The sequence below is a fragment of the Oreochromis aureus genome, linkage group 10, assembly GCF_013358895.1.
Source record: "Oreochromis aureus strain Israel breed Guangdong linkage group 10, ZZ_aureus, whole genome shotgun sequence".
Taxonomy (NCBI): Eukaryota; Metazoa; Chordata; class Actinopteri; order Cichliformes; family Cichlidae; genus Oreochromis; species Oreochromis aureus.
Window position 1 is genome coordinate 5,839,250 of NC_052951.1, and position 21,174 is coordinate 5,860,423.

General features: G+C 36.5%; 1 protein-coding gene across 4 annotated transcripts in view; it reads right to left on the reverse strand.

Moving 5' to 3' along the window:
• Window positions 1-9,503: 9,503 nt before the first annotated feature.
• ntm (neurotrimin) overlaps window positions 9,504-21,174 on the reverse strand; it is a 577,382-nt gene continuing 565,711 nt past the window's right edge. For all 4 annotated transcript variants that reach the window (XM_039618664.1, XM_039618663.1, XM_039618666.1 and 1 more), the window contains 5 exons: window positions 18,458-18,586; window positions 14,811-14,931; window positions 14,361-14,512; window positions 13,053-13,088; window positions 9,504-9,741 (listed from right to left, as the gene is read on the reverse strand). In XM_039618664.1, coding sequence (XP_039474598.1) covers window positions 9,641-9,741; window positions 13,053-13,088; window positions 14,361-14,512; window positions 14,811-14,931; window positions 18,458-18,586 — 539 coding nt within the window. In that variant the 3' untranslated portion in view covers window positions 9,504-9,640. The remainder of the gene's footprint in view (window positions 9,742-13,052; window positions 13,089-14,360; window positions 14,513-14,810; window positions 14,932-18,457; window positions 18,587-21,174) is intronic.

Here is a 21,174-nt window from a genome sequence, read left to right on the forward strand (position 1 = left end):
ACAAACTAAAATCAGTAAACAGATGCCCACATACAAAACAGGATATTTCTAATTTTAGAGAAATTGTGCAAATGAAATAAAGCAGTCCGACATATTTATTTAATATATCCATTAAAGGACATGTCCTGGTCAAAAATGATTCCAAGTTTCCTCACAGTGTTACTGAAGGCCAAGGTAATGCCATCCAAAGTAAGAATCTGGTTAGTCACCATATTTCTAAGATTTTCAAGGCTGAGTACAATACCCTCAGTTTTATCTGAATTTAGAAGCAAAAAATCAGAAGTCATCCAGGTCTTTATGTCATTAAAACATTACTACAGTTGAACTAATTGGTGTGTGTTATCTTTCTTCATGGATAGATAAAGTTCGGTGGCATATACATAGCAGTGGAACTGTGGAACTCCATAATTAACCTTAGTGTGTGAAGAGGACCATTTATGTGAACAAATTGGAGTCTTTTAGATAGATATGATACAAACCACTGCACCTGTAATACCTACAGCATGCGCTGTAATCGCTGTAATAGGATATTATGGTCGACAGTATTGAACGCTGCACTAAGGTCTAGCAGGACAAGCACAGAGATGAGTTCACTGTCAGAGGCCATAAGAAGATCATTTGTAACCTTCACTAAAGCTGTTTCTGTGCTGTGATGAGCTCTGAAACCTGACTGAAACTCTTCAAATAAGCCATTCCTCTGCAGATGATCCGTTAGCTGTTTGACAACTACTCAAGAATTTTTAAGAATTTTTTATATGAAAGGAAGGTTGGAGATTGGCCTATAATTAGCTAAGACCACTGGATCAAGAGATGGCCTTTAAGTAATGGTTTAACTACTGGCCGCTTGAAGGCCTGTGGTACATAGCTGATTATTAGAGATAGGTTGATCATTTTTAAGATTGGAGTTCCACAGGGTTTCATGCTAGTGCCAATTCTGTTTACATTATATTTGCTTCCCTAGCAGTATCATACGAAAGTATAGCATATATTTTCACTGTTATGCAGATGATGCCACATACCAACTAGTTAAGCTGCAGGAATGTCTCAAGACCTGGATGACCTCTAATTTTCTGCTTCTAAATTCAGATACAACTGAGGTTTTTGTAATCTTAGAAATATGGTATTTAACAGATACTTAATCTGGATGGCAATAACCTGGCTTCATGTAACACTGAAGAATCATGGCGTCACCAGGATATGTCCTTTAATCCAAATTCTGAACAAATATTTTGGAGTGTTTTCTTCCATTTGCCCAATATCTCTAAAATAAAAAACATCCCGTCTTTGTCAAGGTAGAAGCAGGGCTCACACGCAAGGTTCCAAATGATGACAGTGCATTTATTTATAGTAGATTATAATAACAGTTCATAAAGGTAAACACAGTTTTGAATGTCCAGTTTTTTCCAGGCTTTATATTTATAGTACCTTTACTTCAATGGGATGTTTTAAGTAATCTCATTGTAGCAGCCAGTGACAGTTCAAAGGTGACCCCCTTCGACTGCTTTTTAGTTTTAGTGTCCTTGTTTTCCACTTTTAGTTGCAAATCAGTTTTTTATAGTTGTTTTGAAAGAAAACTACATATAGAGTTTGTTGGCCTCAGTTCTGAGACCAACAAACGCAGTGGTTAAGCTTTTTAATGCAGCTGATTTTTTGTTATTAATATAGTCAATATAGTTTAAAAACATCAAGGTATAAGCCTGTGTTTTAGTTCACGGACAACAGTTTTTTCAGCGATATGTGGTCCTCTCAGGATAGCCACCACAAACATATGATTTATACAATATGATGCTGGACATTAAACTAAATATAAAGCATTTATAAGTAGCTCTGTTTACCTTTCTGTAAAAGTCACTGCTCATATAACCCAGATTTAAACATATTTGGAGTGAATAAAGCATCTTCACTACTTAACAGCTTTTACTTACTATGATAGTTTAGGTGACTTAGGCCTAATAATATTCATTCAGTCATTTTCGCAGTTGTTAAATTGCGCATTTAACTTTGATTTAAGGGACACTGACCTTTAACATAAGGCTAAGAAAACTTACTGTGTTGAGTCTCTAATGTAATGAGCAGCCCTCAGCAGCAGAGAACAGATGTTTGCATGAATTAAATATTTGTTGAGACTGAAGTAGAGCTGTGGGGTATTAACCGCTAAGCATTCATTTAGTTGGGGGTTTCTGTTGCTGCTTACAAAAAAGCACAAAACCTATAATACTGAGCTCATAATAGACACGGGTTTACATTATTTATTACCCAGTTGTGTAGAAGCATTTCTTCAGGTCACAAGCATCTCTGCTAGTAACAAAGATTCCAGTACATTTCTTTTCAATGTGAATGAAGGAGAATAGGAAAATGCTTCTTGCAGTTACAGTATTTTTCATAGCTGAGGAAGAGACACATTCAGAATGTTATGCTTGATGTCCAGCTGTGGTTATACATTATTGATGTACCAGTACACTTAGACAATACTGTGTGCAGGCTGTAAGACATATTGATGTGATTTAAAGAACTACAGTTAGTGGTTGTTGGTAATGTAGCAGGCATACGACAATGAGCTCAGTCCGAGGTCAAGACCTCTGAGGGATAAGAAAATCAATAAGTTTGACTTGTTCCTGATTTGACTTGATCCAGCTGTAGAGGATCTTGCAGTTTTTACATCATGGTAAAGTCTACTGGCGGTGCAGCATGTCGGCAATTTGATTTCTTCCTATCACTATTTACTCTGAACAACCCATTAACACTAAATAAAAACAAGAAATCACAAGATATTAAGAGACAACATTTTATTACTGTCAGCCTTAAATATGAGCACACACTTTTCATCAATAAAATACATATGACCAACAATTTTTTACAATGCGGAGCATCAAGTAGGTTGATGTCTCGCTCCACTCTTTGAACAAACCAATCTGAAGAAGAGCCCAATGACCATGTAGCTAGACATAGGGTAGAATTTTGCTCATGTAAATAATCCAAAAATGAATCCCAACATATTGTGAGACAATGTCATGCATCTGCTAAGATAATCTCCTGGCAGCTGAGACAAATGTTTGACTTCTTGTGTTCAAAGTACACATTCAAAAGCGGTCTCTTCCTGGCACCAAAGCAAACCAAACAAATGTTGCAAAACACCTGAAATTAATGCTTCTCTCTGGTAGGTCCATTACATGTTTATTCACTTTTCTTAAGGCGCAACCTTAAAGGCTGCTCCCCTGCTTTTCACATATGGGAAAAAGAAAAGAAACACAGACTGATAGAGTGATAGAGAGAGTGAGTCCTGCAATCCCTGCACAGACAATGAAATTGGTCATATAAACATAAACATGCAATGCTTCCAAAATACAAATGTTCATGGGCTGTGATTCAGAACTGGCTCACTGGAGTTATACAGAAACAGAAAAATTATGTGTATCCAGCACTTCTCAGTGCATTTTCATAAATGAATGCTGGTGTGTTTCTAAGATCCTCTGCTCATTCGCCTGGATTTTGTCATAAGCTTGGCTTGATTAGGACTTGCATATAATTTTTTTAAAAGTGATGCTTGGTGGGAATTGGGAGCCATTGCTCTAATAACATAGTACAGACACAAAAAAATACAATATGCCTGCCTTCAATTTGTCTGAGAGATTAATTGTTTCTTGTGGTTGCTTATTTCCTATTGAAATAGGTATGTCAGCTCCTGCTGTGTTGAGTTTACTTGAAAGAGATGCATATTATGTGCAGTTGCTGAAAGTCTATAGCATGTGGAAAAAGAATCAATTTTAATTCAACTCGTTTCAGTTTAGTTCCATTTACATAGCGCCGAAGCATAACAACTACCACAATCATCTCAAGGTGCTTTATACTGTATAATGTAGAGTCCCTACAACATTAAAGGGAAAACCTCACCAATCTGCCAACCCCCTAAGTGCAAGCACTTCTTGACAGTGGGATGGAAAAACTTCCTTTTAACAGAAAGAAATCTGTGACAGAACCAGGCTCAGGGAAGGGTTGCCATCTGCCATGGCTGGTTTGGGGTGAGGGGAAAGAAAAGAGGGCAAAGAGTGACAAGACAAAAAAATGATAATATTTAAAATTATTTTCTAAAAACTTAATGTAATAGTGCAATCTTTCACAATCAGTTTTTGACTTTTAATTGCTAAAAGGAATGATTTCTTAAATTAAATTTCAATTTAACTCTATTTTATTTATAAAAAATGACATTTAGCAAAACACTGTAATCATCACACAAGGTCAGACTTCTGTCTCCTTACTTAAAGGAAAATTCTGATGTATTTCAAACTAGTGTAGTTCCTTTTAATGTCCAAGGAATGAAAATTATCAAAGTATGAAGCTTATGTAGCTATGATTCTTCACTGTTAGCCAGTGCTGCCTGTGGCTGTATTACAGGAAACAATCAAAATGCTGTTATTCCAAAATAGAAACCTGCAGACAGAAACATCATGAAGCTGTTCAAAGACTTAAACAATCAAAATAGTCTGCAAAGATGAATATAAATACGCCTGGAATAAGGTTAGCAGGAAGGTTGTCCAAAACACATGCAATTTCTATTTTAGCACGAACCCTTGAACCATAGTAGTCACATTAAAGTGAAACATTAAAAGTTTAATTACAACTGAATTTGAATTAAAGCGAATCTAGTCAAGAATAACATGAGGACAAAGAAAGATTTTGTTTTGGTTTCTCAACTAAATGTGCAGTAAATGGGAAATTAGCTGTGTTGTGTGGCACAAATCATTACACTGCCTCGCAACATGCAATGTGACTGTCTTTATTTAACTGCTCTGCAAGTCAGCTTGTCTAACCTTGAGGCTAACAATGTCCATAATGCATCAAGAACACTGGCACTAGGTAATACAAAAAGCTTAAAAAAATCCAAAATAAGCCCGTAAAGAGGCAGCATGCATAAGTTTCCTCCACATGCTTTTCCCTTTTCTGTGTTTGGAACAGCAGGGATTTGAGAACAATGAAATTAAAATTACCTTTTACTCTTAGCTTTGTACATCTCAGACCAACACGAAAGCTTTAGAAAATATAATCCAGTCGGATTTCCAACAATGATCTGACAGGCATTGACTCTTCTCTATGTCATCCTCTGATCATGGATGATACTTATCATTCCCAAAAAGTTGTGTTCTGTGCCTTCTGGGGGATTTTTGTTTCTTGGAGGCCTTGAACGTAAGATCTCATTGGCAGAATTTTAGGAGTAATCCTGTTTTGTCTGGATCTGAGGCTGAATCTTAGGTGGTTCCTGGAGTCAGCTATCTTACGTGCTGTTTGCTCGTACTCATGTACTAGCTTTCGGCAGTCTTTGCCAAAGTGGGTTAAAATGTCTTGATGCATCCAGGTAAGGAAAACCACCAAGTCATTGGCTCAGGTATGTGGATGACAATCTCAGGATGTACCACAATTCACTGATCACATTAACTTGGTAGACAAACACATCAAGTTGCCCAGGGAGGATATGAAAAATGACAGACTAGCCTTCTTACACTGTAAGATTTTCATCAGTAATGGGGGACATTAAAATTGATGTTTACCGTCTACCTACGCATATGGATCAGTATTTAAGGTTTAACTCTCATCATCCACTAAGCAAAAACTGGGTGTCATCAGGATGGTACAACATAGAGTGAACACCATCCCCACAGATACAGCAGTGATCCTATGTGTCAGGAGTATCAGAACAGTTGAGATGCCTTTTTTCTAAACACCACGTCTCTTTAGCTTTCAACCCCCCAAAAAAGCACTGCGCCAAAAATTGGTCTACCCCAAGGATCAAATCACCAGATACAAACAGAGTAATGTAGTGAACACTGCTAAGTGCCAGAAGAATTGCCATGATTTATTCATCGGGGAAACCAAACAATCTCTAGCAAAGTAGATGGCACAACACAGAAGAGCTAACTCATCAGGCCTTGAAACTTTCAATAATGTTCTTAAAAACAAAAGCATTACAAACGAAAAGCAGCACAAACCAGCACAAATGTTTGCCATCAATTTTGTTTGATTTGAAGAAGGTGGGGGGGCCACCCGCATCCTGTAGTCAGCTAAAACTGAAGAAGTCATTTGGATGACTGACGAAACATTTCTCCCCCTGAAAGCGTTACGTCCAGATGAACAGAATCAACTTTTTGAGATTTCCTTACCTGGATGATTAAGAATGCATCAAGATTTTTATCACATTCTTAGCTCAGTGTTAAGCAATTTGCAAAATTTTATCCATGGTGAGAGAGCTTACTGCAAAATCATAAACATTTGTGTTTGACATTAAAAATTTGTAGAGTTCTAAAGTCATATTTTTAATTCTCACAGTTTCGGCCACCTTGTGAGATAGTGATCAAACTCTACATGTGCTACTAAGTGTGAGCAAGTACTCACATATACTTGCTCACACTTAGCAACACATGTAAAGGAATATCTAAATAAGACTTTCAGGTGTTTATTGCTGCACCATTAAATAATCTGGCTAGATGATAAACATGTGCTAATAGGTAGTATTGAATCTATCCCTGCAAAAACTTCCCTAGGAGGTGATCTGATGTGAGTCCATCTTAAATGTGGTGAATCTTGTCATAAAATGACTGTGTAGTATAGACGTGTGATTGGTAGTGCCTTCTTTAAACCCAGGATGGAATAATTACCATGTCATTTCCAAACATTGGAGTGCTAGAGATAAATATTGTTTTGCAGTCTCGCTCTGTCCCTCCCTCTCTCTGATATGTGAAAACAAACAATGATTAGCCTGTCAGATTCAGGTGATGATTATCCTGATCAGTTTCTAAAACGACCTGTTTCATGCCTCTTTGATTTGGATGTTGGCTCTTGTTTTCACATAAAGGAGTAAAAGGGATGTTATCCCCAAAAAACATGGAAAGAAAAGAAAAATATAGGTAGGTAATGTGGATGGTGGACTACCTCAGTGGTGCTGACATAAGCCAGAGGGAAAAGATTGAGAAAAGGGGCAAAAAATGTATATTAAAAGAACAGAGGTCATTGCGTTTATGTACCCTTTCCTCCTTTTAGGTCTGATTTAGAAATAACTTTCAGAAGATAAGAAAGGCAACATCTCCCATCAATAAACAGACATAGTAATTTGTTTTAATTCACTGTTCTTGTTTGTTGCAGTGTTAATGGGAACCTTCAAATGCAAAACTCTCATAGAAACTGACAGTAAAAACAAACAGCATTTTGCAAGGGATGCACAATGTCTTAAAACAGTCCTTCTCATTACAAAAGCCAGTAGTTCAACACCAGATGTAAATTTTTTGTTATTGTCACCAAATAACAAAAAAGCATACCCATGTTAAAAGACAATACATTTACTTGGGAGGGGGGCCTGAGTGCAGTCTGGCAATTGGTACAAATCTCTTTTCAAAGTGAGAGATATGAAAGAGTGAAATTACCAGCTTTAATTCTTCCTGTCATTTTGTGAGAGGTTACAGATTGTTGCATAAAATTCTCATGCTCACAATGAAATATGGTAAAGGAGGTCTGCTGATTGTTTGCTGCCTGTGACACTCTGCCTGCACTGATGTTTGTCCATAATGAAACGTGATTTTCTGGTTTTCTGTTTTTTTCTGCTTTTCTGGTAATGCAAGTTATATATCAGGTGATAAGAATTGTTGTGGCCTATTTGCTGAGACCTTTAATCAGTCTCAGTTATTGCAGTTGGCTTGCACACTCTACAGTAAAGTCTAAAATTATTAAATCTTCCAACCCACATCTCACAATCTGACTCCTATACTGTACATTTTGGTTTAAGAGTATCAATGATTTTGCATTTTACTCGTGTCAAAAGACAACACATTTACTCTAAAGGTCTTCATGAGTCTACCCATGTCAGTAGATCTGTATAGGACTGGATAATAGACAAAATATTAAAGATGTCTTAAAGTCTTAGCCTATAAGTATAAATCGTGAATTGGCAGCAAAAGTACCTTAAATCTGCCTTCATTCTAATAGGATAAATGCTTAATTTGTAAAGTCCAAATCAACAGAAGTCTGAAAGTCTTTACTGTAAAATGTTTGCTAATTCAACCTTTTTCTTATAAGATTATGGTCTCAGTTCCTACTTTCAACACATCTTCAGTGTAATATGATCTTCACTTTGTGTATTATAGTTTAATTTATAGATAATGATGAAACAATGTATGCTTCAAGTTACTATTGTTTGGTAGTGAATAATTTCCTCAGGTTGTCAATGAAAAAGGAACTCTTAAGACTGCAAATCTTTATTTCTGACCTATTTTTTCTGACCTTTTTTTTAGAGAAAGTTTTTAAGTTTTCATCCATTTAACCCAGGTGTTATTTCTATATTATGTCTAGGTCAATATTAAAAAGAATAGGCAAATCCACTTTAATTCACTGTGGTACATTTTTGCACAGACAGAAATTTTTGTACCCATGAAGACCTCTAGTTTACTCTGAAGTTAATGAGAAGACAATACTTAAAAATCAGTGTCTTTGTTTGGTGATGAGAAAAACAGGAAGTATATGAAATATAGTCTTTGGGTTATTTGTGTCTAAATACATGCAGAAAGAGTTTATTTTGTGTTAATCTACTCAAAACGACTGTTCTGTAAGCCTCCAGTGCTGGTTTAGAACATAAACAGGAACAATTTCTAGAGCATGTGTACATGGTATGATATTAAACAAATATCAATAGCATTAATAGGTTTGCATTACTTAAGTCAGATGTCAACTCCATACAAGTGTAGCTAACATTCCCTCCATCTGTAAATATTAAAGTCTAACATAATTATAATTATAATAATCTTGACAACATTTTTGTATACAACCAGTACGAGTAAAGAACAAAAAATGACAAAGAGATGAAACTAAGAGGTTTGTCCCAAATAATTACAAGTTCATATTTCCGGTTCTTAAAAATATTTAAAACTACACATAATTGAAAAAATATAATTGAAAAGATTAGCATAGCACAAGTGCAAATATATTACTATAATGGTGGGAACAAAAATACTACAATTCTGCTTTCAACAACCAGACAAAAGGATAATTATTACACATTAAAATATGATAATACCAGGTTTTCAGCCTCAGGGCAACCTTCTGTTTGACTCTTTCAGTTTAACTTTGAGGTATTTAGCATTCACTTCTTATATTTGCTCTAAATTTGCTGTTTCCTGGAATAGACATGAATATTCAGTGTGGTTAAATTCAAGACAAATCCATTTGATTAAGAGACACTTTTTAAAAATAAGAGACACCATTTTAAAAATCTTTTTTTTTTTTAGAATCACAGGTAAAAAGAGACAATCCAGAATAATATGATTCAAAGAGAAAAATATCCAACAAAATTCAATTATAAGGTGAAACATATGTTACATCCTTGAAATCTCCCCAAAAAAAACAAACAAAAAACCCCAAAACAAAACAGGAAAAAACTCAGTGACATACTTATTTAGTAGGTCAACATCAATGCAGTGCAGATTAAATCATGCACTTAATGTGCATCAGTTTATGGTTTCAGTTGGAAAAAAAAAAGCACACACACACACACACACACACACACACACACACACACACACACACACACACACACACACACACACACACACACACACACACACATGCACACACACAAAACACTGGAGTTCAACTCAATTTATCTTCAAAATCTAAGCAGGAAGGACAGAATCATAATGAAGAGAAGACAGTTGTGTGAGTGCACTCTCATTGCACCGCCGCTGCCATCTTGAACTGCTCTCGGTCCTGACAGGAGAGAGAATGAGGAAAAACATCTGGGTAGGTTTCACCACTAAGGAGTTTTCTTCTTTTGTGGTGTCACTACTTGAAGTAAGTTAATAAACCTCCTGTCTGTGAACAATCCAGCATTACAAAAATATGTGTGTTTTTTAAAACAATAACTTAAAGAGTAATAAGAGCTGTAACAGTGATTATGGTTTGTATGTCATCTTTATAAGATGGCATGAAAAGAGAATTTAAAGGTCACAGTACTGCAATTAGAATTCAATTTTAGGGACAGTTGATTGTGTCTTTGATAGTATGTTCCAGCAAATGGCCATAGAAAGGTTTAGGGTTATCTTGCAAATGGTTTTGCATTCATAACAAGAAATATTACACAGCTACATAATGTTCATAGTTAATATATCAGCAAACATTCAGTACACATTCAGCTGAGGGAAATTGAGAATGTGCTTTAAAAAGTTGTTTGACAATGCACTCCCACAGACTGTACGGCAACAATTATGTTTTAATACTGACAAAGTTAAAAATGACTTAAACCAGGAGCCAGAAAAAGTGACTAACGGTATTATCTATACCCGTCACGGTCCTGGGTGGGTGACCCAGTGTTTTGAGTTTCTTGTGTCTCTGAGTTTTGTATTATGATCTTAGTTCCCTTTGTTCCCCCAGTTTATTCTTTAGTCTAGTGTCTTAGTTTGGCTTTCTTGTATTCTCTTTAGTTCTCTGAGTATTTAATAGCTGCCCTCTGTCTCTTTGTTGTTGTTCTGTGTTTCTTAGTTGCTCTGTCTCCCCTAGTCTAGTTTGCGTCTGTGCTACTTCCTGTTTTACTTTGAAGGTCCATGTCTCTTGTGAGTGTTTTTTCTACTTTGCTCCCTCGTCTCGTCAGTTCTGATTTCTCCCAGCTGTGCTCTCCTTCTGTGTCTCATTCCCCTCGTTACTTCCCAGTGTATTTAAACCCTGTGTTTCTCTGAGTCAGTGTCGCGTCGTCCCTCTTGCTGTGTGGATCTCCCTGTGTCTCCCTGTGAGTCTTAGTTTGTTATTTCCCAGTTTAGTTTAGTTTGTATGCCTTTTTCCCTGCCAGCCAATAAAGCTGTGACTTTGAGTTTACACCTTGAGTCTGAGCGCCTGCATTTTGGGTCCTACTCCTGCCTGCCACACTGCACTCCTTGACAATACCTTCTTCTGTTTCTCCACAAAACATAAGATTTTTTAATGTTTAGAGTTAGAGAAGAAGTAATGCGGGATATTTGCATAGCGAGAATTATAATTAACACTATAACGGCCAGGAGGAGTCATTTTGACCCCTCAGTTGATTGTTTACATTTTAAAATTGATCTCAACGCAGGCTACATAAAAGTAAAAAAAAATGCATTTTAAATAATTATTGTAAAAGTATTCATGTCCAAGTTGATCATCTCATCCATTTTTACATCTGCCTCAAAATCACCAAAGTGCAGCCTCCCATTCAGTGTTCACACTGCTCAACAATTCTCAATCTGCAGCTTCACCTCCCCAGCTGTCTGGGTCAGGCCTAAAACCTGTTCTACTAATGTGCTCTGGATTTCACTCTTCATTTGTTCGGATTAGTTCTCCACAGTCTAGACTCTCTGTTCGCTTTAGGTATGAATTCCCCTGCTGCTCAGAAGAGAAAGCAACCTGCCAGTTCTCCATGCTTTCGGTTACGCACTCCCCCTGCTCAAAATCCCATACTCAGCCCTGTAGTAATCTTTTTTTTTTTTTTTTTTTTTTTTTTTTTTTTTTTTTTTTTTTTTTTTCATCTAACTACAGTCCCCTATATATGTATTTATCAGTAACATAAAACTAGCTTTTGGCTGATGTCATAGCAATCAAAGGTGGGTTCTAGTTAAAAGTGGACATTTTATTTTTCTTTTGATCCCACACATTCCAAAATTCCAAATTTGATGAATAATCCCATTTTTTTTAAAAGTCATGAAATTTGAGATGATGAGGTTTGATTTTAATAGAATTACAGGATTTTGAAAATCCTGTAACTCTGGGTCTGATTTATTTAGCACATAACAGTGAATAGTGTAAGTTTGGATGATAATGAAAGATGAACAAAGAGAAGCAGAGTAAGGAAGTAATCTCAGTGAGGAAGTAACAACACTGTCAAAAAACTATATTTAAAGGAAAACTCTTTAGTGTTTTTGAGTGTGATGATCAAGATGACATGAACTGCTCAAAGGTTTAGTAGGATATAAATGAATCGTGCTCAGCAAGGTTGTTTTTTTCAAGGACATTCTTAGGATTGAGAAGTGATTTAAAACATTTATTCAAATTAAAACGCTGTATTCCAGCACTGATATTTTTTAACATATTGCTAAAATTACCAAAGTATTGCATGATGCATTTTATGAATAAAAGCATGTAATATTTTTCATCATGCCCTTTTTGGGGATGAGGCAAGTTCTAAATGAGTGTATTATATAAGGATTTTGGATCATTTTTACATTTTTACATTGAAATTGGTAAAACAATGACTACTCATTTCCCTTGGCTTTCCACAAGTTTCCTTTGGGGGCATGTATCCAATTATCCTTCCACAGTGGATTATTCCTAATCCTTCCTACTGCTAATTAGAATAATGAAAATCACTCATAGTCATAGTCCAAATCAAAGTCATTAATACAGTTCTGTTATGTGAATGGACTGCTGGTCGCAGTCACAAGGACAAATCAAATGGCAAAGTAGGTGTGGTGTTTATCTCTGCAGTTTCACACGTTAAAGTGCTGGACCTCAAAATGTGCACAGATTCACACAAGAAATGTGCAATTTTGTTTGTTTTTTTTCTGTAGTATGTACTGTACAGTTGAAATGCAGCAAATATTGGTACAATGGATCATAGAAGAACAAACAAACATGATAAATACTTACATTAGGAAAAGTGCATGCAAAGAATCAAAATGAAGCCGATGTCACACAGAGAGGGAGTTAGGTTTGAGAAGAGAAAGATGAAACACAGTTAATGAAACAGACTTCATTGACCATTTTCACAGATTCGCACATGTCAGCTTCCTTTGCTGCTCACCATCCTCAGAGATGCTGCTTACCACACAAGAACTCTAACATGTCAAATCAATAAAACCACAGAGGGTTAAAGTGCAATTTTGACAGGTTCAAAAAGCCAAGACAAATGATTTCACTTTTTATCAAATGTAGCAGAGACTCATCATCTCTGAAATTCTAATGCAGCCTAACTTACAATTGTGAAAATGGCAATGTTCCACAGGTTCCAGCATGCAATTAATATAATTGATTCTCGACAGCTGACGTTCATGCTAGTGTTGAATACTAACCTTGCAAAAGTGTTGAGCTAGTGGGTTCAACTACCACTATACCAGGGAAACAAATTGAACAGAGCAACATGTCAGAAACAGAAAAGCAATATTGTGATATCAGTTGCAGACAGTTCAACTGACAAAACAGTGGCAACGCCGATTTATAAAAGCAAAGGTGGGGCCCTAAAGGCAAAACACTGTGTTTAAGTACCACAAATAAAGTAATTTTAGCAAAATTTTAAAAACAGCAAACATCTGTGGACTTTCCAAATAAAGACCCTTGCACGTGTAACAAGGACCTTTCATCAGATGTGTAAATAAATGTTTTTTTATTATTTGAATGGCCTGCTGTCATATTAATATTTTTTAAGGCTTTATTCAGACATTGCAGTATAATTTCAGAAAGAGTTTTAATGCTTATATGAGAACAGTGTATTTAAAGCTCACACAGGCTTGATAACTGATTTCCAAGAGTTCTATAGATGTACATGTATAGCACAGGTATTTATTACTACGCAATTATTTTCCTTGTGCATGAGCAGAGAACTCAGCAGCCACACACACAAATAAGCCAGCAGTCTCATTAATTTGCTGTACAATATTACATATATATTATGATGACAAAACAAACAAACAAAGCCTAACAAAAACCTGGGATCTAACATATTATAACTTTACCCAAAACATAGATACTTAAACATGCCAACAAAACGTTTCTTAGTCTAGTACCAGAAGTGGCTATTCACTCACTGACTATATTTTGGCCTTATTTTTGATGGAAGCCATATTAAATAAGCAGAGCAGATGAAGAGGACATGATGTCAGACACAGGAACAGCACAGAGAATCCAATACATTTTCAAAATAAGATGCAACTGTCCACTTCTGAAATCTTTCTGGTGAGATTTATAACTTCACAAAGGACAAAACAGTGGAGATAGTGAAGTTAAAGACATGCACCCAGGGTAGTACTTGGTTAATGAAACCGTCTTGGACTGTATTTGGTGACTTATTCTGCCTTGCAGCCTTGGTGAGCTCAGGGCATAGTACATAAAAAATTCTTCACTGGCTGCGGGTTCTGGTTTGAGAGGCTCCACAGCAGCACAACAATCACCATCTTGGGCTATAGAGTGCAACTCTGGTCACTACATGTGACAGTGATTAAAGACCCAGCTTAGTGATAATGAGGACCACTGCAAAAGTGGCCTGATTAGCAGCAACTAAACATCAAAATAAAATGCATGCATACAACAACGTTTGTACAAATCTAACATATTACAGAATCTTAGTTATAGTTCCTGTTGTCAAGTATTATAAATGTACTTACCATACAGAAGGAAGCTTGTATTTGAGCTCCCAAGTGTGTTGATGGCAACGCAGGTGTAGTTGCCATAATCTCCATCAGACACATTAAAGAAGGTCAGCTTTGATCCTAATCCAGTACTGACAATCTCCATACCATCAAAGCCATTAAAGATCCTAAATGAGTGAAAAGTATCAAATCATATCATTCATGTTTTCTTTTAGACTTTTTTTCACACATTTGAAATCCGTTTATATAGTACTATAACTATCTATAAATTTCACAGCAGATCATTAACCATCAGTAACTTGTGCGCACACACACACACACACACACACACACACACACACACACACACACACACACACACACACACACACACACACACACACACACACACACACACAAAGGCACATGCACATATTCACATATCTTTCATTTGCCTATTTAAAATGCAAATGTAAGACCAATTACCTTCTGTTATCTTTGTACCATTCAAAATCTGCCTCAGGCACTGCATCAGCCTCACACTCCAGCACTCCTCTCTGGCCCAGTGTCACTCCAACATCTCTGCCCTCTGACACAGCTGGAGCATCTACAACCAGACAGAAACACACAGGAATGTAGTGTGCGGGAGTAAACAGCAGCACAAGCATTGATAATCAGGAGACAGAGGTCATAGCATTTTCCTGTCTTGACTCTATGCAACAACCACAAGTGAACAGATAATATCGTTCAAATTATAAATAATAATTAGTACAGTGTTGAAATTGCATAGTGTTAGAGTATGATGTGAAGAAAATAACTGTTCAGGTTTTAATGATCCATTTTCTTACCTCTGTATCATAGACATATTATAATATAAATAATAGCAGTTAGCTGTATGTCCAAAGTATAGTCAAATGTACCCAAGTGCCCAGCTACTGCTCATGGGCCTTTCAAACTTGCTTTGATTTCAGGGCTCTCCATGGTAACTAGAAGATGGTAACTACACATAGATAACATGAATTAAAACTTGTACTGCAAAAATAAAGGAAAAAGCCACTTGTGATAATAAAGTATAATTTAATGCCACAAAATAATTTTTTTGTCAAATAGCCCAAAAAGCGACAGCTATCATTATTACTAAGTGCTAATGATTTATGTAGCATTTGGCATTTAGGTTTGACAAATGAACCAATGATTAAGGTTGCAGATTAATTTCCTGAAAATCAGCTAATTTACCCACAATTAAACAGAGAAAGGTAAATTAACCGTGCTACATGCATTAGACTATTATTAGATATAGGTTAATTTAATAACAAAGTAGTTCGAATTTGAAAGTATCTTTCATTTAAAATAGCTCATACTTCCAGATTTAAAAAATACATAAAAGCCACAAATTGGTACACTCACCAAGCAATATTAGGAGCACCTGAAACCTTAATTACCCATGCAATTATCCAGTCAGCCAATCATGTAGTAGTAGTAATAATAAATAAACTCCTGTTGATAAAGATCGCAGGCTTCAGCTAATAACCGAGTCAGAAATCATAATGTGATCATAAAAAAACTCCAACCAAATCGGTAGTTCTGGGTAGTTGTTCTGCAGATGGAAATGCTTTATACATTATGTAGCTGAAGTAAACTGTGGCAACTATAGTATAGTAAACAAAAGTATATATACTGTCTCAGAGGAAATAAAACACATTCATGGGGAGCATCTTGCTTCTAATGTGGATAAATTGGGCAAATTGGGGCTAAAGATGGATGTTTACCTAACTCCTTCAGAGTGTGTTTAATGATGCTGTGCAAATCTGGCACTGTCGCTGACTTCACTCTACATGATTTATATGACATGATTTATATTTATATGTTATCACCAGCAAATCAATTATACGAGATCTGAAGCCCTACAAACGTTTGGATGCTTATCAGTATTTTCTGGGCCAGATTGTCCAGTGGGCATTATGGGCATGCGATCTTAAACCACAAATTATCAAAAAGTAAATATGATATTTTTTTATTATAAAAATTGGCCAAATACAGTAGTCTTTATTTAAATACAGTAGTCTATATTCCATCGCTCCCTTTTTCATCTACATTGTTAGTGGTCTCTCCCTAAGTCAACTAGCTAGTAGATGCCACTGCCATGCAAGCTAATCTTGTGGTTAGCAGCTCACAATCAAGGTAAATTTATGACCCAAAAGTTTGAATGGATCTAAATGAAGAAGCCAGGCTTTCCTCATAACCCAAAAAGCAAGTTTACAGGAAATATTTCTGTTATTTCTTCAACATTCATCTGGGAGCAGGACTGTGGCAATGGCAAGAATTGTTGAAAGGAGGTAAAAGACGAGAAGATCACCAGGAAAACAGACAGACAGACAGAGAGAATGAGGGAGGAAGATGACAACAGGTGTGTGTGCAAAACTTTAATCAAAGAGTATTTTCATCCTATTTAATTTAATGTAAGTTACTTTAGAGGTTTTAGTAAAATTGTGTTGTGTTGATAACTTTTTTCTCAAAGGTCTCTGCATTTCAAACTATTCTGTGTACTATCAATATGTGTGATTATTGCAGCAACAAATCTTATCCTCAAAACAAGTCGGTTAGGGCCCAGAAAACATTTCTGCCAAGGGGTCTGTAATTTTATGATCCAACCTTGTGGAGATGACTTAATGAAACATCTTATTGTGTATTTTCTTCTCAAAATACAGAAAAAGTATTTTGACTTTATTTTGACTTTTTCTTTAAATTCAACTTTAAATTTAAAAATGATCAATAATATTTTTTTCTTCATGCACGGGCAGGGATAGCTCAGTAGGTAGAGTGCTGGCCCCATGATCGCAAGGTCGGGGGTTCAAATCCACTAAACGGCTACCCTGAAGTACCCCTGAGCAAGGTACCGTCCCTACACACTGCTCCCTGGGCGCCCAATGGCTGCCCATTGCTTCACAGAGTGAAGTTAAAACGAAGAGAGGAATTTCCCCATGGGGACCAATAAAGTACACATTATTGTTATTATGTGTCCCTAATACTCTGTCATACAGGTGAATTGTTGATGATATCCATATTTTTCTGTTTTTGCCTCTGTTACTGAAAATGTGTTTGAAGTGGATCTAATGAAGGCATCCTCACAATTAGAAAATAAATGTGATGTGAGAATGTAATAAAACTTTTTATCAAAGAGAAAGTACTTAAAGAGATTTAGGATACTAGTTTCTAAAATTATCTGGGGTAATATTAGCTTAAAACATGTTGTTTGTCAGCTGTATGGAGACAGGAGTGTCACATGCCTGATACGCTCATGATAAACCAACTGGGACAATTTCAAAAATAAATAAACAATTTCATATTCTTCAGTTTAGGAGTGAGGCTTCAGGTGAGGAGGAAGAAGATGAAATGGAGATGAGGGGGATAGTAGAGATCGAGGAGGTGAGAGAGAAAAAACTAGAACGAGAAAAGGAAAATATAAATGTAAAAATGTTAAATGGTCAAATATTGTTTCAAACAAATACTGGTGACTTAAAAAATTCAAATAAATTATAACTGATACTACTATTTATCTAATCCTGCTGTATCAGATAAATCTTTTTTTTTTTATCTTCTTCTATCCAAATCAGCAGGAAAATAATACAAATTATTCTATATCCGTCCTTGATGACTGCTGGACCCAACAACACATCAGAATACAGGCATTGTGGGAAAAAAGTAGCAGCGATGTGCACAAGACATCACAAAACAAAACAAAACATTATCATACAGAATCTATGTCACCAATAACTGAAATTGGACAGAAAAGGAATGTGCTGAGGAAACTGGATTGTAACTTGTCTGTCTCTATGTGTTCATAGAGACAGACAGACATTCTAGCCTTGCAACATATTGGTGAACTGTCTAGGGTGTACCCTGCCCCTTGATTTATGACAGCTCAACCCTGAATGAAAAATGGAAGAAGATGGATGGCTATATTTGATCAACGTCAGTCTGATAGGTACTGAAATAGTGAAACAAAAATCCACACAGTTCACCAGAATGGACTGTATTTTTTCCATGATCACCCATCCAACACTGTCACATTAAAAGTAGCACAATTTAGTACCGTTTGAGTGAATTTTTGAAACATTTAGCAGTTGACTCACAGTTGACGGTGATGTCTACAGTCTGTACGTCTGTGTCAATATCATTGACAGCTGTGCATTCATACGTTCCTGCTCTCTGTCTGGATATAGATGGGATTTCCAAGTATTCATCATCTGACACCAGGTCCCCTGTGAAAGATCACACACATAGAGAGAGAGATTGGAGAGGGTCATTTGGAGATAATGTGACAAGTCAACAGCTGTGGCCAGGTTCAGTATTTTCACCAACTGTGTGCCTGCAGGACACCTTAAAAGGGAAGAAGGAATATATTGATTACAAGGGCTGATGGATCATTAAAGCTGTATACTATAACTATAATTCACCTAGGTCTACTGAATTGTACTTCATTTAAATGCGATACACAGCAACAAAAATTGTAAAGAAAAAAAAATCTATTTGTTTTGCTAAAAAAAAGAGAAGCTCATTTCCAACTATTGGAGTGAATATGAACGTGAATAGTTGTCTTCAGCAAACTTGCAACCTTTCCAGGATGTCTCCCACCCAAGGGCATAGATTTGGCATGGACGGAAGGGACATGTCCCCACCAATATCCAGCGATTATTGAATTGTCCCCAACAATAATATGATCTCTTTGAGTAACGAAAAACAAACCCGATAGAAAGAAAAAAACGATCTGTCAACGTCATATTCACCTAGCGGTGCACAAAGAGTTAAATTACGTTCTCTACTGGAGTCCTCCCTCATGTTTGTCACATGAGGGAGGACTCCAGTAGAGAACGTAATTTAAGGCACATCCAATCACATGACCAATGTGATTGGATGTGCCTTTCAGGGAGCTCTGTTTAGTTTTAGCAGCGGCAAGCCTGCGCTGTGAGGACCTGCAAGGAGGAGAGGATGGCAGCAAAAAGGAAGAACCTGGATGTAATAAAGTATTTTTCAAAGAAACCTGTAAGTCACTTAAAGTCAAGTTCACTCATAAAATGTGTCCGTCACAATAATGTTACAGGCAATGCTAGGCTTTGGCCCACATCAGTCTAAAATTGTATGTAACCATGAATAACGTTTTTTGGGAAACTAACTGCACAACAGGCAGCACTATTACTTATCTCAGTCTCCCAGAGTAGCATTTCTAATTTTTATTGAAAGTGTCAGAGAAAACGGCAGCCTCGAGTAAGCCAGGATATTAGTTTACAGAGGCTGTTAAAATTATATGTCTAACGTTAAAATGTTGGTGACACAACAATTTTCTTCCTAGTTGTACTGACATATTCATAGGGTTAATTTTTGAGACAAAATATCATGAGGTAGTCATGATTTTGCAAATATTCCACCTTGGAGTGCAGTTTGCACAAATTGTTTTAAAAATGCACTCACCCTACAAACATTACTGATGAGTCAAGATCTGCACAAATTGACAGAAACACTGAAGCAGCTACACATTTTATTCTTATTGTCATGTATGTCCTATTTGTCAGGTGACAGAAGAACCAACACAAAGCTCAGAGAGCAATGGTGATACAAGATCACAGGTGAAACTGGATGATGACTTAGTGGTTCATTACTGTATTTGAAGCACATGTGTGACTGTGACGGATGGGTGGATTTTGGCAACAGCAGCAATAAAGACAGATCCTGATCGGGCGTGACAGGCCAAATTTTCACACATTGTGCCAAAAACCTGCACTTGTAAATATGGCAAGTCTGTCTTATCCTCATGTTTCTTGTAGCACTTTGTATCACCAATTCTTTACCAAGACCAGTTCTTGATTTAACATTTTTCATAGGATGCTACAGAATTTGGTGATTAATACTTTGTTCAGTGCCTACTCTTTATCACTTGTCAGAATTTTCATGTTCTGTTCTTTTGTGTGTGTCTCTCAAGACTACAAGCACACTGGGACTACTACTGAGATCTGAGAATAAGAAGAGGGCAAAATCCCAGCCACACTTTTTTTCATTGTATCAATTTGACATGCTTGACAGAGACACTTAATACAGCACTCAACATAAAGAACAAAAGACATAATTGACTTCAAGCTTCCTCCCAAGATGTTGGAAGGCGACAGTAATAAACTGCGCATGGATTCACTTTGCTGGGTTTGGGGACATTATTGAATTGCACCTGGGAAAGCTGTTAAGGATAGAATGCCTCACTGACACACAGTGACACACTCACCTGATGTGGAGTATCAAGAGAGCTTGTATAGGTGTACGGGTTCCACTCCGTTCCATTTATGCTCCTCTTGTTCCCTTTCTGCTTTCTCTCAAAAGAGGATAATAGAATTTGCCAATAGAGACTACAGTGTCAGTTAAAGCCACTTTGCAAATTGCTGTGAGTTAATCAAGATGATCAAGTGAAGACTTTTCAGGGAGCTTTTTCGAGTGCCCTGACAAAAATAAATTACAGTTGTACATGCTGGAAGTTATAAATGCATTTACCAGTACCAGAGAAATATTTTGTCTCACAGTGATGCTGAAAATGAATGATGCAATATGTCTGTAGTCAGGCATATTTGTTTAATGTGCATGCTAAGGGACATATCTGACCAGAAATTATTCCAAGATTCATCAGTGTTACTGGATGCCAAGGTAATGCCCTCTAAACTACGTATCTGATTAGACACCATTTTTCTTGTTCAATGTCCAGGATTTTTGGACTGAATAAGTTTTGCCTGAATTAAGGACTAAGAAATTTATGATGGGTATCATCTGGATTTCAAAGAAAAGGTATGCAGTGTTTTCTAATAACATTATC